The following is a 17,279-nucleotide window of genomic DNA, read 5'->3' as shown; positions in this document are numbered from 1 at the left end:
CGTACTTCCTTGCCCTCCCGACACTGGCCGGGGACGCCCCCCGCCACCAGCCCCACCAGAGAACCGCGGAGGGAGTGGGAGGGGAGGCTGGCCCGCAGGCTCTGGAAAGCCCCGCGCTGGGCCAAGCAAGTGGGAAGGTTCAGTGACGGCCGAGCCGGGCGGAGCTGCGAGCACCTGGGAAAATGGAGGTAGTCCCGGGGCGGTGAGTGACCCGGTGATGCAGGCGGGAGCCGGATGGGCGTCAGCCCCCCAAACAGGGCTCGTCCAGGGGTCACTCACAGGGTTGTGCCAGGTCGGGCGCTCACTCTCTGCCTCTGGTTTGCCGCCTTCCCCGTTCTCGGCCGCTGCCGCCTCGGGCTGTTCAGTCACGGCGCGGTTCGGGCGCTCCCAGGAATCTTCTTTAATGCCGGCCTGAAACCTCGAATCCTGAATAGGGCATCTGGCTGCCTTCAGCGCGGCCCCGGCCTCCGGGATCCTGTCTGCATCCACAGCAGCCCTGGCGCCGTGTTCCCTGTTTAGAGACTCGCTTTTGCAGCTAAGAAACAGTTCTTTTCCTGCTCCACACTTCAAAGCTGTTGCCTGTAAATGAGGCAGCCTCTCCTGCCGAGAGCAAAGTGGCGGTCACACCCCACGACTGGCCACCAGCAGCGGTCCTCCCTTAAGAGATGGCAAGAGGAAGGTCCACAAGTTTCCTGGCTGCCTGAGGCCCAGTGGCCGCCTTTTCCACCTCAGCTACTCTGCGCCAGCCGCCGCAGCCACCGCCATCTTGAAACGCCCTCCGAATAACTCCCTAACAATCTTTTCTACTCATTCTAGGATAAATAGAATCTTTTAGCATCCCAAAACTGGCTATTTCAAACTTTTTCCTACTCTCTTATAGTTCCTTCTCTAACTTACATCTGTTCCCTTCAGCATGGCATGATAGAGAAAACAGAATTCATCAAAGAATTTTCTGCCCTGCCCTTATATTTATAGATATTTGCACAGTAATATTAGCTATAATTTCTGAACTCTTATTTTATACCAGGCATAATAAACATTTCAAAACACTATAGGAGGTAGACACTATTAGCCTGAGTTAAGTAATTTGCCCAACATCACACAGTCAATAAACAACTACAGAGCTAGCTATTTCCATCTTTAATTCCTCATTGCCTCTGAGAGACATCATTTCTAAGTTCAAGAAACTTTACTGCATCAATTATTCCCTCTCTTATACCTTCAACCTCTCTTCACTGGCTGCTCCTTCTCTAGTTACAAATATGCTGAAGTCTCTTACATGAAAAACCATTGTCCCTCAACCCTGCATCAAGCTACGGTCCTTCTGTCATTCCTTTACAGCCAAGCTTCTCAAAATTGACACTTAACCCTACTTCCTTACCTGCCTTCCTCTCCTCTACTAGTCCTCTAAAATGGCTCTCAGTGAAGTCAAAATGACATTAATTGCCAAAATCGATAGTCACTTCAGTCCTTATCTCATCTGAGTCTTAATAGCAACTGACATCAACTACTTGAGCATTCTTGAAATCCCTTCTCTCCCTTTGGTTTCTACAACACTAGTTTCTTTCAGTTATCTAAAGCTAGACTTAGGAAGAAGAGCCTATAAAAGAGACAGAGAACAAGTCTCTGCCAGCACCTCAAATGTTAACGTTCACCAGGGTTGCATTTTCCACTTTCTTTTCAATTTATATACACTTTTTGAGTAATATTATTTACCTCCAGGGCTTTAACTGACACAAATATGCTAATTACTTCTAAATCTGTATCTCCACTCAAGGTCCTTATATTCAACTGCCAGTGTACTTCTAAACCTGAAAGTCCCAAAGACATCTTAAAGTCAGCACGTTCAAAATAAAAGAGAACATTTTTGTTTCTACAAACTCTGTTCATCTTCCTTTGGTATTTCCTATCTTAACAAATGGTACTCTCTATTCACCAGAAACCTGGTCTACAAGCCAAGTATCTATAAGCCAGAAACCTCAGCATTATCCTCTACCTCCCATCTCTTTCGACTCTGTCCTCTACTATATAGTACAGTGGTTAAGCACAACAAAGAAAGGACAGGTTTTAAGCCCATTTCAAACATTTATCAGCTGTGTGATCTTGGGTATATTTCTTAACCTCTATAAATCTAATTTTCTAAACAGTAAAACAAAAATAATGATAGTATTTAACCCATGAGTTTTTATGAGGATGAAACAAAAAAAATTAAGTAGAGCACTCAGCATAATACCTGGCATTCATATATAGTAGCCATTTTCAAAATCATTCCTAAGAATCTTACCAGTAATTCACTAATTCATTCTCCCTTCCCCCAACACACACACTCACTCACTCTCTCTCATGGCACCAATGCTATTACTTGAGTTTAAACCTTTATCATCTCTTGCCTGTAATACTGCAAAAGCCACATTATTGACAACTGAGCCTCTAGGTGTGTTACCCATTTGATCTATCTTCCACATTACCACCAAAGATTTTTCTAAAATATAAAGTTGATCACTCTCTCACACTCAGTTTTTCAGACTCCCTGTTAATACATTAGAGACTTTAGAGTAATACACAAAGCCTTTCAGTGTGGACTCTACTTACCTAGTTCATCTTTCACCATTCCCTAGCCTTCTCCTGAGCCCTGAACTCCTACAGTATCAACTATTAATTACATCCCATGTAAAGGTATTTCAATGCCTTTCTACATACTACTTCCTTAACAAATGCCTTTCCTTCCTAACACCCCCCCCCCCCAACTCCTACTCATTCATCTTTTACCATCTGGCTTAAATGTTGCCTTCTCTGCTAAATATTCTTAGATCCAAACAGGTAGAGTTTATTATCCCCTTCTCTAAACTACCATTTTATCTTTTGTGGTTATTTATTTATAAGTCTGATTCACCCATTAGACTGTGACTTCCTTGAGGGCAAAGACCATATGCTAATTCATCCTTAATTCCCAACTGCCTAGCCCAGAGTCAACAGGTTTTAACAACAGGTTTTAACAGTGGAATAACAAAGTGATTGAGAATGAATGAAAATGCTAAAGAGTTTACACTCTATCTTGTAATCAATGGTAAATCAATGAAAGTTTTGGAACAAGGAAACAGAAGATGGCAGAGGTGTTGTAACAAAGTTATTCTTGCAACGGCATTAAGGAATGAGAATGAACAGAGAGAGATCAATGGCAAGAAATCCACTTAGGAGATTAATATAGTTAAGTAGTTTTAGTAAAGAAATATGGGCCCAAATGGTGATGGTGATAGGTAAGTGAAAGGACGAGTCGACACCAGTTGACGATCCAGATCCACCAGAGAGGGCTCATTTATTAGGCGGCACACACACACATATATATAAGGGCTTTTAGGGAAGGCTGATTGGCTTAAAATACAATCCCTACTTAGCATACCGCATGGGGCTTGGGGTGAGCTGATTGGTGTGCGATTCGCGCCGGCGGGAAGGAGAGTTCGGAAGAGAGGGGCAACCAGTGCCATGATGGGGTGTGGCCGAGAAGGACTTATGTGATCAGGGTGTGATCCCTTGGGGCATTTGGGTTCTTACATTCCTCAGTGTGATCCCTTGGGGCATTTGGGTTCTTACATTCCTTCCTTTTTCTTGTTTTAGGAAAGGGGACGTTGAAGTCATCGAGCTACTTCCTGCTGAACTGGGGCATTGTGGGGGGGGGGGCAAAGGGAGGAAGGTACATAAATACCCATTATGAAACCCCAAAGGAGGGTGGAGAAACAAGTAATTTCAAAAGGGGAAAAGTCCATAAACGTTCCTTGAAGCCACAGGTCGAATATGCAGCGTTGGAGACTGGAGGGAGCGGCCAGGCGTTGGTGGCGAGGGCGTGTAGGAATCGTTTCCTCTGTAAGGTGGTGTCTCTTCAGCATCGGCTGAGGTGCTCACGAGATGAGGCGGGGGGGTTCATTGGTACCTAGAAGCTGGTAGTTTCTAAGCAAAAGCTGGTTAAAGCATTCTTCCCCAAGGAAGATGCAAGTACCTCCTTTTTCTGCAGTGAGGAGGTCTAGTGCTCTACGGTTTTGGAGGGTGAAAACAATTTCTGGGAGAGAGAGAGAAAGATGAGTGTTTCAGAAATGATCTGTTGCCAGGTGTAAATGGGTGACCCTGGGGAGCTAGCAGAGGGGCCTGAAAGCTCCCTGGGTGAAATGAAAAGAACAGGAGAATCCACGGAGTAACATGATTACCTGGCAGGGCAAGTTTAGCAGCAGTTGGAGTGCAAAGGATGAGAGGACATGGGCCTTCCCACTTAGGGGTTAGGGGGGGTTTTGGGTTCCGGGGAAGTGTAGAATACTAATTGGCCTGGGCTGAGTGAAAGGTTATTTTTGGAACGTGACGGATCTGGAAGTAGCCAGTCCTGGTACTTCCATAATTCGGTGCGAAGGTGGGAGAGCAAGGGTAAGGCCATGGTGGGTGGTATGGGTCCTTCAGTTGCTGTGATCCCCGGGGGTAGGAGGGGCCTACCATACATGACTTCAAAAGGGGAAAGATTGGAGGGCTTTTTTGGGAGAGCTCTGGTCTTGAGTAGAGCGAGAGGTAGAAGACGGACCCAATCAAGGTCTAATTCCAGAGACAATTTAGTTAGTATGGTTCTCTCTACCTTTCCAGATGCCTGAGGTCGGTAAGGGCAATGTAGGTGCCAGGGGAGAGAGAGTGACTGGGAGAGTTTTTGTATTATCTGGGTGGTAAATTCAGGTCCATTGTCAGATTGAATGGAAGTGGGCATCCCAAATCATGGGATGATTTGGGAAAGGAGAGTCTGGGCTATGGTGGAGGCCTTTTTATTGGATGTTGGGAATGCCTCTACCCATCCTGAAAAGGTATCAACAAACACCAAGAGGTATTTGAGGCGCCGGACAGAAGGCATGTCCGTAAAATTGACTTGCCAGTCGGCCCGCGGGTGTGAGACCTCTGGCCTGGTGGGAAGGGTATGGCCCAGGTTTGAGAGGGGTGTTAGGATTGGTATGCTGGCAGATTGTGCATGAGGAGGAAATTTTTTGCAAGAGGGCTTTGTCAGATGGGGTGATTGAGAAGAAGGCTTATAAAAACTGGGATAAAGCTTGGGAGCTAGAATGAAACAGGTCATGGAGCAAGCGAAAGAGAGAGGGCTTATCATCATTAGGTGGTTGAGGCTGAGAGGGTGTCTGTGAACCTTGGGAGCCGTATCAATGAATGACTCCTAATTCACAAGGTAAATGGGATGCCTCAATTAATGTGGAGATTAAAGCTGAGTTGGTGATTGTGTTACTCTTGGTGTTAAGCAGACCACGTTCTCTATATGGCGGCATGAGAGAGAAGTACATGAAAGACATATTTGGAGTCAGTGTTTAAGTTAAGAGTTCTTCCTTCAGCTAGAACGCAGGCTCGCGTGGCGGCGATAAGTTCGGCCTGCTGGTTGGTAGTACCCTTGGGTAAAGGTTGGGCCTCTATAACCGAATCAAGGGAGACTATGGCATACACTGCGTAATGAGTGTTTCCTTCCTTGAATGAGGACCCATTCGTGAACCATGTGAGATCAGCGTGAGATAGGGGTCCCTCAGTGATGGAAGAGCGGTAAGGTATAAAATTTTGAAGTCTTTCTACGCAGCTGTGCAAAGGGGTGTTGGGGGAATCTGGTATAGGCAGTAGGGTGGCCGGATTTAGGGGTGGGCAGGTAGTGAAGGATAGGGCAGGATTTTCCAGAAACGAGGATAGGAGGATTAGGATTCTGGAAGGTGGGAGGGATTGGAGAGCCTTATAGGTAATATATTTGGAGGGGTCTTTTAGTTTTATGTGTACAGGGGAACACTGGGCCAGAGCAGGGCTGGCAGTGTCCCAAACTGTGGAGTTAACAGGGTGCGTTAAGATGGGTAGGGGCTAGGAGGAAGGAAACGGGGGAAGAGGAAGAGGACAGGGGCAAAGTAATGGAGACTTGAGAAAGGAATGGGAGAAAAGGGATTGAGTGCCTTGAAGGCAGCAGGTTAAAAGAGGGGTTTTTTGGGGAAAGATTTGTTTACCTCCTACCCTGACTATAGGAGAGCTGCTGGAGGTGGTGGGGCCTTTATATTCCCTTAAGACCGAAAAGGTGGCTCCAGTGTCCAGGAGGAAAGATATTGGGTGGCCGTCCACAACCATGGAGACCCTGGGCTCTTGCTTTGTTATAGAGATGGTCGGGAAGGGCCCAAGGCTCTTTCAGTCCTCCTCAGCGAGGCCCACCATAGGTGGTGTCCACGGTTCGGGGGACTGTGGGGCAGTTGGTCCCTCACCCCTTCGGGCAAGGGGGCAATCAGATCCCCAATGTCCCTTCTTTTTGCATTTTGGACAAGGAGTGGTGGGTGGCCGGGGGGTGGGGCAAGCCTTTGCCCAATGCCCTTCCTTTCCACATTTAAAGCAGGCTCCAAGTGGAGGCTTAGAGGTGGAGGCTGTGGGAGGGCGCCCAGGGGGTTTGATAAACTGGGCCAACATCTGGAAGTTGGCGTGGTCGGCCTTTTGTTTTCGACGTTCTTTTTCCTCCTCCCGATTATGAAAAACCTTGAAGGCCACTGACAGGATTTCGGTCTGAGGGGTTGCAGGACCCTGCTCTAATTTTTTAAGTTTAGTTTTATTGTCGGGGTAGGATTGGGCCAGGAAATAGGTCATAAGGACATGCCAGCTGTCTTCTGAGTTGGGGTCTAAGTTAGTGTATTGTTGAAAGGCCTGAGTTAATCTATTGAGGAACTTGGAGGGAGTTTCCTCCTTTTTTTGGACAATTTCTTGAATTTTTTGGAAATTGACGACCTTGCGAGCCGATTTTTTGAGGCCAATTATTAAGCAAGAGGCAAAACGGTCTCGAGCCTGGATTCCCTGGGCTGTGTTATAATCCCAATTAGGTTCCTGTTCTGGGACTGCTCGGGGGCCTGGCAGGTGATTCGGATTGGTACGATGGGTGTCAGTGGCATGGGTTTGGGCTGTATCCCAGACCCTGCGGCGTTCCTCAGGGGGGAGGGTATTGGCTAGGAGCATGAAGATGTCATGATGTGTGAGGCTGTAGGCCTGCAGGATCCATTGGAATTCTTTAATGTAGGTGGTAGGGTCGGTAGAGAAAGAGCCTAGTCTTTTTTCTAATTCTGTAAGGTCAGCTAGGGAAAAGGGAACATGGACCCTAACTACTCCTTCAGCCCCAGCTACCTCACGTAGTGGGACGATTGTTAAAGGGGCGGGGGGAGGTCCTCGGGAACGGGTGAAAGGGGGGCTTAGTGGGTCAGGAGTAGGTGAGGGTAAAGACGGGGGAGTGGATGGTGCAGGAGGTGCAGAAGTTGACGCGGATGACGGGGGAGGAGGAGCAGGCGCCGGAGGCACTGGGGGAGGAGGAGGTCGGTAGGGTGGGGGTTCATCAGCAGGGTCGAAGGTAGAAGAATCGAGGGGTGACTGTGAAGAGGGTTTACAGGCTAAAAGGAGTTGAGAGGGAGCACAGGAGGAGCAGAGGGCGGGGTTCTGAGCCAAGAGGCGAAAAGCCTTGATGTAGGGGATCTCCTTCCATTTTTTTTAGGCGCTGGCAGTAGTTAAAGAGGTCTTGTAGAATGTTAGGATCTAGTGTGCCCTCAGGGGGCCATGTGTTTTGATTATCTAAAGGATAATAAGGCCAATCTTGTGTACAGAATTTGGTGAGGAGTTTGGGCTCAATATCCGGCCTGAGGGAAAGATTGGTGAGGTTTTTCAGAAGGCATTGAAGTGAAGAGTCCCCTAGGGAGGAGGAGGAAGTGCCCATTCTGGTCTCTTAATGGGAATTTAGACAGAAATCGGACAGAGATTTAGTGATAGGATAGATCCTTCGGCCGGTTGGGAAAGGCGGGATCCTAGAGGGCGTCCCCAGTAGGTCACGTCAGTCCCGGCAGGTTCAGGTATGAACCAGGAGGAGAGAAGGGAGGTGTGGGTCATCACTCAGACCTCCACTTCTCTAGGGCAAAAGCCCAGTGCCTGAAGGAACCTAGCGCCAGGATTTTCTGGTGGTGTCCCGGACCCGGGAAGTGGAGAGAAGAGAGTGGTGGACAGGAGCGTGAAGGAGAGAAAAGAATGGGGCTTTTAACCTCCAAAAATGAAAGTAAAAGTTTACCGGGGCTTTGGAACCTGTTATAGTTTGGGTATTTATGGTGGTTGTGAAGACCGTGGTGGGGTGGGGTATGGGCGTTAGGGGCTACCAGACGATCTAGACTCCCTGTGGTAGCCTGAAAAGGGCTGGTGCCCTTTAGAAAAGGGGGCTTACCTAATGATGAGCTGGTGGTGAGTGGAAGGAGCCAGCGCCGAAAAGAATGGACGAGGGTGGACCGTCAATGGTGAGCGGTGGAAGGGAGGCCGGTCCTGGCGGGACGGAGTTCCTGAGGGGCGACTTGGAAAGTGCTGCTGTTGCGATTCGATAAGTGTTACAGCTCGAGGGAGCCCTGAGGGGTGACTTGGAAGATGTTGCCGCTGCAATCCGAAAAGTGTCGCCGCTCGAGAGAACCTCCGTCCCGGGTTTCGGCACCAAATGAAAGGACGAGTCGACACCAGTTGACGATCCACCGGAGAGGGCTCATTTATTAGGCGGCACACACACACATATATAGGGCTTTTAGGGAAGGCTGATTTGCTTAAAATACAATCCCTACTTAGCATACCGCATGGGGCTTGGGGTGAGCTGATTGGTGTGCGATTCTCGCGGCGGGAAGGAGAGTTCGGAAGAGAGGGGCAACCAGTGCCATGATGGGGTGTGGCCGAGAAGGACTTATGTGATCAGGGTGTGATCCCTTGGGGCATTTGGGTTCTTACATTCCTCAGTGTGATCCCTTGGGGCATTTGGGTTCTTACAGTAAGAACCAGTTTGAAAGGTACATGGAAAGGAAAAGGTGGTAGCTTATGACTGCTTGGTTATACGGGAGGATGAAAAGGCAGGACATAAAGGTGATACTCCAAATGTTCAAGCCCAAGAGACCAGGAAAACAGTGGTAACAAGAGAAAGAGTCTAAAAGGATGTTAGTTTTGAAAGTAAAGGTCACAATTTTGGACATACTGAGAATACACCTAACCTAGAAATATGGCTTGATTTCTCATTTCACAATTTCCTTATTCCCAGACTCCCCTCTCCTACTTCTTTCTTCCTTTGTATTCAGATCTAGCTAGCTAGAGGAGTATCTTATTAACTGAGGAAAACTAGCACCAGGAAAAAGCCCCTTAAAATGAACCAATAAAAAGAGAAAAGGATTCACAGTAAAAAGTGGGAAGAAAGTCTGATTTGGGAATTTTTAAAAGTAAAAGTAAAATTTATAATAAAGTTTTTCTTTCACATTTAATAACATTTAAGTTATTGTTCCAACCATACACTAATTATTAAAATAAAAAGAGAAAGAATCAAGTTGTTGTTGGTCATAATGCCAAACTTATGATAGTACAAATTGAAATTCTAAATTCCACATCCATCTTTTACAGGACAATAACAATTATTTTAATAAAAATTTTAGAGGACTTTATTAATTCCCCCAACGGCCTCTATCAATCCTTTGATATTCAAATCATTCTCATTTGAAGATAAGACTGTTACAGAGATTGTGTCATAAGGACAAAAATCAGAATAACTGCATAACTGGCACCAATGAAGTATTTAATGTCATCAGAAAAGATGACAGGCTTTTCTGATTTGATTCATAAAAAATCTATCACTTAAAATAACCGTGACAAATGAAAGATGGCACTTATTTCTGATCTATATTATAATTATACCAGAAAATTAAAAAAAATACACTGAATTTTTTTTAGTTCTAGCAATGCTGGATACTTACATCAATATTGACTGGTTCTATCGTGTTTATATGCACATTGGGAGCTGAAGAAGATCGGTCTCGTTGCCCAAATTGATTTCGATGATCTTCATCTCCTGGTCGGAAAGGCTGTGGAATTGGAATGGATTTTGAAGGAGATGGACTGGTGAGAATTTGGGGCCTGGAAAAATCAAGTCATTGGAAAATAAGATTCAGAACAACTATATAGAGATAATAATATTAAAAAATGGAAGATATAAAGGTTTAAAAAACTAGTACAGACCTACAACTAATACTGCCAAAGCCACTTTACTCAAGCAGACACTCCAGGGACTATCAGTGATAAATAACACTGATTCTTATCCAGAAAACTCCAGGGGAATTTACAAATGGCTGGAAATTACCTGTGGTTAGTTAATCAGCTGAAGAAGCTCTTGTTCTTTAAAGTTATACAAAAATGTTCTAGGCAGAGATTGACTGAATTAAATCTGCCATTTTTTCTAACTTTGTCACTTTTTCTAACTTTGCCATTTCTTGATATCTGAAATTCCAAAATGAAAATTTTATGGAAAGTATTAGGAAGTTATAAATATTTTGAGAATACACATGTGTATTTCAGAACCTGAAAGATGTACCTGTTGCTTTATACCAGAGTTATATGAAAATCCTGAACAAAATATCAAAAGACCATTTCCAGATTCAGAAGAAGATCCTCATGGTGCCAATATCTCTTGTATTTTGAAATTTTTATCATGCCCAATTATCGATACCAGAGACACAAGAGAATCATATAGAAAATATTAAAGCAAATATTTTTAAAGATTGCTTTTTGACCAAAAAAGCAAAAAAAGTATTGTAGATAAATAACAGTCTCTGATCTCTCACTAGCCCTAAAATGAACCTAAAGAGAACACTAAGTTCCTGAGAATAAATTGTAAGCACCTGTAAGGAGTCTATGCCCCTCAGAAAGGATATCCTAGGGAGTGGGGAAGTGAGTATCACTCGATAGATGAGGTATGGCTGTCTCACTGAGCTCCATCAGAACCAACGAATGACTCAGCACTATCAAGCTCTCTTCACATGTTGGTTATCATTCCACTCCATCTTCTGTAAACTCTCTAACTAATCAGCATTATTTAGTAGTTATTAAGACACGCCAGAAAGACAATGTTGAAGGAATAAAAAAGACATTTTGTGAGAGGAGAGGGTTTAGAGAGTAATGGAAAGAAAATACGGTAGGAAAGGAATGGATAAAGCTTTGAAGGGCAAAGGAAGACAAATACTGACAAAAAGCCTCTGAATAAAGCGTGTCAAAGTATCTGAACCATACCAGTTTATAGTTTTACTTCTCTGAAACACATTATTAAAAATAGAGAAAAAAAATTTTTAGTTTTTGACAGAGCTGTCTTTATTTATTGCTTTAGGCAGCCAAATATATGGCCTTTCCTTTGCTAACGAATTTTGGGAGTAGGTAAAAGAATGTAAAAATGATATAAGTTAAAAAAAAAAAGTTTTGGAAAGTGCACTGACTGTTAACTATTTATAGGCTGATTTAAAGTCTCAAAGGACTTAACAATGGAAAAAGACTGAATTAACTAGAACTGTATAGGATAGTCTAATTAATATAATGATTGACCTGGTATAGGTGGAAGTGTCAATAAGTCATTGCTGAAATTTACTAAACTACGACTATGACAGAAACGACTATGAAATCAGAAATGTGTATGGCAAAGAATGTTGGTCCAGAAGCAAGAAAAACAAAAACCTACATTTAACATGTAAGTTTCATTATCATATCTAAAGAAAGGAATGCCTACATTAGAAAATGAGGATATCTGCCTATTACACAAAATCAGCGAGACTAAGTTTGGCAGTTGGTATCTAATACCGCCTTGGGGAAAGGTGTGCCTTAGTCCACAAAGTCCACTTATCTAGCCGCCTTGAGGACAAGTATATGTTATAATTTTAGAGAATACTTCAAGTTACCATACCCCGATGTCATTAAATATCTGAACCACAACCTAATTCCCTGCTTAACAAAAATAATCTTCTGATTATACCCATAAATATCTTCCATGAGAGGAGTGAGTGCTGGCCCATCCAACAGAAGTAGTCTGGTTCATATAACAGGTGTATTTCTCACTGAAATAAATTACCTGGTATTCTGATTTAGTCTTTTCTGATTTTGTTTAATGTAAACAAGTATATCCCTAACTCTCATCATTTCTGGGAACTGATGAAACTGAGTTTCCCTACCAGGAAATATTTACCTGGACCAAGGTAATTTATACCCTGTCAAGTATCCTGGCAGTCAGCAAACTGGCTTTTTCCTTACCTTTACCTATCTTGCTGCAATCCTCTTTAAAGTAGTACCAAATTAAAAATAAAAAGAATATTAGGGTTGGCTGGTTAGCTCAGTTGATTAGAGCGCAGTGTTATAATACCAAGGTCAAGTGTTTGGATCCCTGTACTGGCCAGCCGCCCCCCCAAAATAATAAAATAAATAAATAAATGAAAAGAATTTTAACTTTAACACCCTTTAATAAATTACCAGTTAGTTTAGATCTCATTTTTAATCTAGAATATTTAAAAGTTCTGAAGCAAAGTGACTACTTGTGTTCATTGATATGTAAATTTTAAATGCTGACCTTTCATAAATTTATACATTCTATGGCATTTTTAAAAAGTAAAAAAAGGAGGCATCTCTCACTTTGTACTGGAAACTGGAAACTCTCAGTTTGTACTGGAAATATAACTTCTTCGATATTTAATGATTACATCCATTATTATACTTTATTATACTTGGTTACATCCATTATTATACATTATTATACTTGTTTCATAACCATTATAAATGTTATCAGGACTAGCAACAAAACGCAAAGGGGTTGGATATTGAACAAGATTGGCTTCCATCTTTACAGAGGCAACCAAATATACCTGTGACCCAAAAACCTTAGAAAAATGATTTACAGAAAAGTTTGAACATATTTCTCATCATTTGCTTAAGACCAGAACCTACTTCAGTTAAGTTATGAATAAAATACTCATGGTATAGGCAAATGGTTTCTTAATTTTAAGATGACATTCCTCCACGGGAAAGCAAATGTCCTGGACCATTACCATTACAAATCTTCAGAGAGGCCAAGCTAATCTCACTATGTTGTTCTGTAACTCTGTTCACAGAACTGGGACCTGCCATTAGAAAGGCATCTTGGTCTACAGAATCTGTCAGGAGGAAACGTCATAGCCAAAGGATTAATTAAAAACCGAAACAAACAATAACAACATTTTGATTTGACCATCTAAAAAACACACAGTTGCATACAGCTAATGATAGAGCCAGCAAGAATAAAATGACTCCACCAGAGTGGATAAATGCTACAACCTGACAAAAGAACACCCACTCCTTAATAAAATTTTTTTTGCTAAATTCTCTAACTTATGAGACTTCCAGAAAGGCTGGCTTCATAAAAATCACAGGCCTATTAAAAGTGTCAACTTACTTTTTAAAATCTTTCTAGGTAGAAGTCTAAAGAAATAGCATTATGTTGTGAAGAGTGGAAGTAGGGGTAAACGCACAATAAATATTTCTCATCTTAACTAAGTATCTCTGGGATATTCTAGAACAGAATGCTATACAGGGACTCCTTTTTTTAACCATAGGCTTCCAAGCATAGCATAAATAATGGTGCCTCAAATCCAATAGGGAAAGAATAAGCAGACCTGTGTAAAAAATGTCCCAAAGCAAACGAACATCCATTTAATTCATCACTGTGTCTTTTTTTTTTCCACCTAGTATAAAGCTTACATACATGATGCCTTTGCACTGTTGATAAAGTCATTTCTCTCCTTTCTCCTCCACAACTGATTAATACTACTATTAACTTTAAAAAAATACTTTATAAATAACTATCCCATCTCTGCACTACTACCACTCCAGTTCAAGTCTTCACTGCTTCTCAGTTTTCACTACCAACAGCAGCATCCTAGCTGGCCTTCTTCACCCTAGACTTTGCCAATCCATCTGTATTTCACTGCTAAGTAATTCTTTCTTTAAAATCATTTTCATTAGGTTAGTCATCTTCTTGAGAACCTTTAATTCTTTTTTTTCCCCTTCTTGTGTCAAGTCTAAATTCCAGCCTGAATTCCAAGATTCTCCATAATTTGGTCTTACACATAGTACTTCTCAACTTAGATCAGCCTTTCTTTGCTAGCTCCTATACCTACCATCCTCATCCCCTTTATCTATGCTGTTTCTCCATCCCCCTATTACTATGCTTTTATTCCTAGGCTCATTCAGAGTCTAGTACTTCTTTAAGGTTCATCTTCTTTACGAAGTTTTCCCAAGCACTCATTCTCTCTCTTTCTCTCTCTCACTAATCTCCCTTCTGTAAACAAGAAAAAATTTATGTCCTCAACACATGGTTTAATATACTCCATCATAAACTGTAGATTTTAATTATGTACTATATTTAAATTATCTGCTATTGTATCATATGTTAATGTTATTGTTATAAATAGAAGTCATATACTTCTAATCTAATTTTACCCAATAAAATGATGAGCACAAGGCAGGGACTCAAAATTATCTGTTGCTTGACTTTTTTCTGGACTAGTCCTGAAGCAGTCTATGTCAGCTTTAATCCCATTTATCTGTGTCAAATGCATGCAAATATCTGACTGGAGTGATAAAATAAGTTATTTTTTTAAAAAAGTCCTTAATTTAAGAATTCAAATGTTGGAAAGATGTACAATTAACCAAAAGATCCAAAAGAAAGCAGTTCAAATATCATGTCACTGAACAGCAGGAATCAAATCATACCCAATAGAGTCTGAGGGGGCTGTAGAAGGGGATGATCCAGATGAAAGGGTGGTCTCTGCTAGGGAGGCCTCTTCCTGTGGTATTGGGTGGTGTTCAAAGAACTTGGAGACAAACAGCAAACTGTGAGGCAAAAACAAAACAAAACAAAACAAACCTAACTTGTGCAAAACCCAGAAGCTTCATATACCAGAATACAATACGTAGTTAACAGAAAAATCTGGGACCAAATTCCATTTTCAGAAACAATTGTTAAAATTCAATTAGTTGTATTTTTGTCTAAAGGTTTATTAAAAAATTATATTGTTCTTTCAAAGGTAAGCTCAAGGATCTAAACTAAGAGTTCTATTGAGCAAATTTCTACATATTAGAGGGGGAAAATCATGCTTTATGGTTAAGGAATTAGAAGAAAAATTACCTACTGCTAAGTTAGATTACATCACTATAATTTACATTAAAGTAGAGTTAAATTCTATTTCCTCAAGTCATCAAGAAAAATAATAAGACCTTAACAGCAGCAGTAGCAACAAAGACACAAAAGGAGGTTATAATTGACTCATTCTAATCTATTAGAAAAGCTCTGGCATAAAGCAAAGAGAAATTTTAGAGATATACTGGGCAAAAAGGATTTATATTTTACTTTTAAATAAATTGGGAGAAGAAAGTTGAAGAGAGATGGTGGGGAGAAAGAGAGAGAATATAAACGTAATTTAAAAAATAGCTGACAGAATCAGACCCACCAATCTGTGGTCCAAAAACATAAAGGTTAATGTAATTGAACCAACACTCCCTCTCCTCCCAAAAATTATCCAAAAGTGATTTCTATGGGCTAGGGGTCTTTATTAATTAAAAGATAATATAAAACATAAATTAAATATACAGCTGAATTAGAATTACAAAATGGGAGAGAAGTGCTAGCCATACTACTCGAACAACATTTTAAAAGAATTCTTTGTAACAACTGTACTGTACAGAAAACTTCGCACAGACTTTAAGACACACTAGTTTCACATTAAGAAAATTTAAGTGTAAAATGGCAGAAGAGAGTTGTTTTTTTCTTTTTTTACTTACTCAAGTTGGTCATAATTAACACACATCAGTGGAACCTCTGTACTACAACGCTGGTGAAATTTATAGCCACATGTTTGACAGCGGAAACCCTGGAAAAGCAGCTTTCGACAAAAGTCACAAAATGCTAAGGTGAAAAAAGTTTTCCGTACCTGCAAAGTAAAAAAATCATAGGGAATTCAAAAACTTGCAAGAATCTTTTTAGAAATCAATACATTATGTTTAAAATAACAAATTTTTAATATATTTATATTATGAAAACTCATCTACTAAGATACTAAAATGAAAACTGGGGGACCAAGATAGGAGATGGACTATACAAATTTATCTCCGACCCCAATATCCATCTTAAAGACTGGCAACTGATTTCAAGCTTGACAACATAAGAGTAAAAGTAGAAACAACAGGCAGAAGGAGGGAATAGAGGTGAAAGGAAGAAGAGCATAATTTAATTATAGTACAAAGAAGGGCAGTAAAGAGATACTGACTGGTGTTGATGAAACAAAAAACAAAGGCATATTTCTATTATTTAAAGTTAGAAAGGTATCCAATAAAGGAACAACAACAACAACAAAAAAGTAACTGGAGGAAAAGTGAAGGAGGATGAAGAACTGTAATGCTACAAATAAATCCTTATGGAATCAGTAATCAGTATATGATGTCTAAAGTTGATAAAGCAAGAAATTGTGGTGAAAAGATATTATTTAGCAATATGGAAATAATCACCACAAAAGCTTAAAACAGAAACCATTAAAAATTAACAGTGATTTCCTCTGGAGGGAGTTGAGGGGGGATATGAGAGAGAGAAAGAGAGAAAGAGAGAGAGAGAGAGTGAGAGAGAGAGAAAGAGAGAGAGAGAGAGAATATATAAATGAAATTCACAAAACAGTTGACAGAATAAGACCCCCTGATCTGTAGTACACAAATATAATGGTTAACTTAACTGAAACAATACTAGCTCTCCTCCCAAAAAACTATCCAAAAGTGATTTCTATGGGCTAGAGGTCTTTATTAATTAAAAGAGAATATAAAATATAAATTAAATGTATAGCTGAACCAGAATTACAATTTGGGAGAGAAGTGCTGACTATTCTACATACTACTCTCGAACTACACTTCTAAATAATTCTCTGTAACAACTGCACTGGACAGAAAATTCCTTGCAGATTTTAAGACATACTAGTTTCACATTAAGAAAATTTAAATGTAAAATGATGGACAGAAGAGAGGATTTTTTTTTGGATTACTTACTCAAGTTGGTCATAGTTAACACATACCAGTGGAACATCTGTACTACAACGCTGATGAAATTTATAACCAGCACTGGAGGCTAGCAAGGGATGGGGCAACAGATTATTTTTCATTATTAAGCCCCTCTGCACTATTTTAAAAACCATATGCAGGTACTACTTGGATGAAAATGTAAAAAAAATTATTTATAAAAGATAAAACTAATACATAATTATATGCAAATCAGAACCACCCTTCCTAAACTTGCTAAGTAGGATAAGGAATAGAAAAAAGACCTGAAAGACAATAAGAACTTTTAACAAGTCATCAATTTGTTAGAGGATCAGAATATTCACATCACCTAAATTTACTTGTGAACATTTCTCTATGCGAAACTT

General features: G+C 41.1%; 1 protein-coding gene across 3 annotated transcripts in view; it reads right to left on the bottom strand.

Annotated features, from left to right (window-relative positions):
• BRAF (B-Raf proto-oncogene, serine/threonine kinase) overlaps window positions 1–17,279 on the bottom strand; it is a 169,673-nt gene that overhangs the window by 54,746 nt on the left and 97,648 nt on the right. For all 3 annotated transcript variants that reach the window (XR_010023848.1, XM_063099532.1, XM_063099533.1), the window contains exons 6-8: window positions 15,655–15,803; window positions 14,587–14,706; window positions 9,783–9,942 (exon numbers count right to left, since the gene is read on the bottom strand). Coding sequence is in view for 2 of the 3 variants with exons in the window: in XM_063099532.1 (XP_062955602.1) it covers window positions 9,783–9,942; window positions 14,587–14,706; window positions 15,655–15,803 (429 nt within the window). In the remaining variant the exon portion in view is untranslated. The remainder of the gene's footprint in view (window positions 1–9,782; window positions 9,943–14,586; window positions 14,707–15,654; window positions 15,804–17,279) is intronic.

The sequence above is a fragment of the Cynocephalus volans genome, chromosome 6, assembly GCF_027409185.1.
Source record: "Cynocephalus volans isolate mCynVol1 chromosome 6, mCynVol1.pri, whole genome shotgun sequence".
In the NCBI taxonomy this organism is placed as follows: Eukaryota; Metazoa; Chordata; class Mammalia; order Dermoptera; family Cynocephalidae; genus Cynocephalus; species Cynocephalus volans.
The sequence above is the reverse complement of the archived record's forward strand: the minus strand, read 5'-3'. Positions and strand labels throughout refer to the sequence as shown.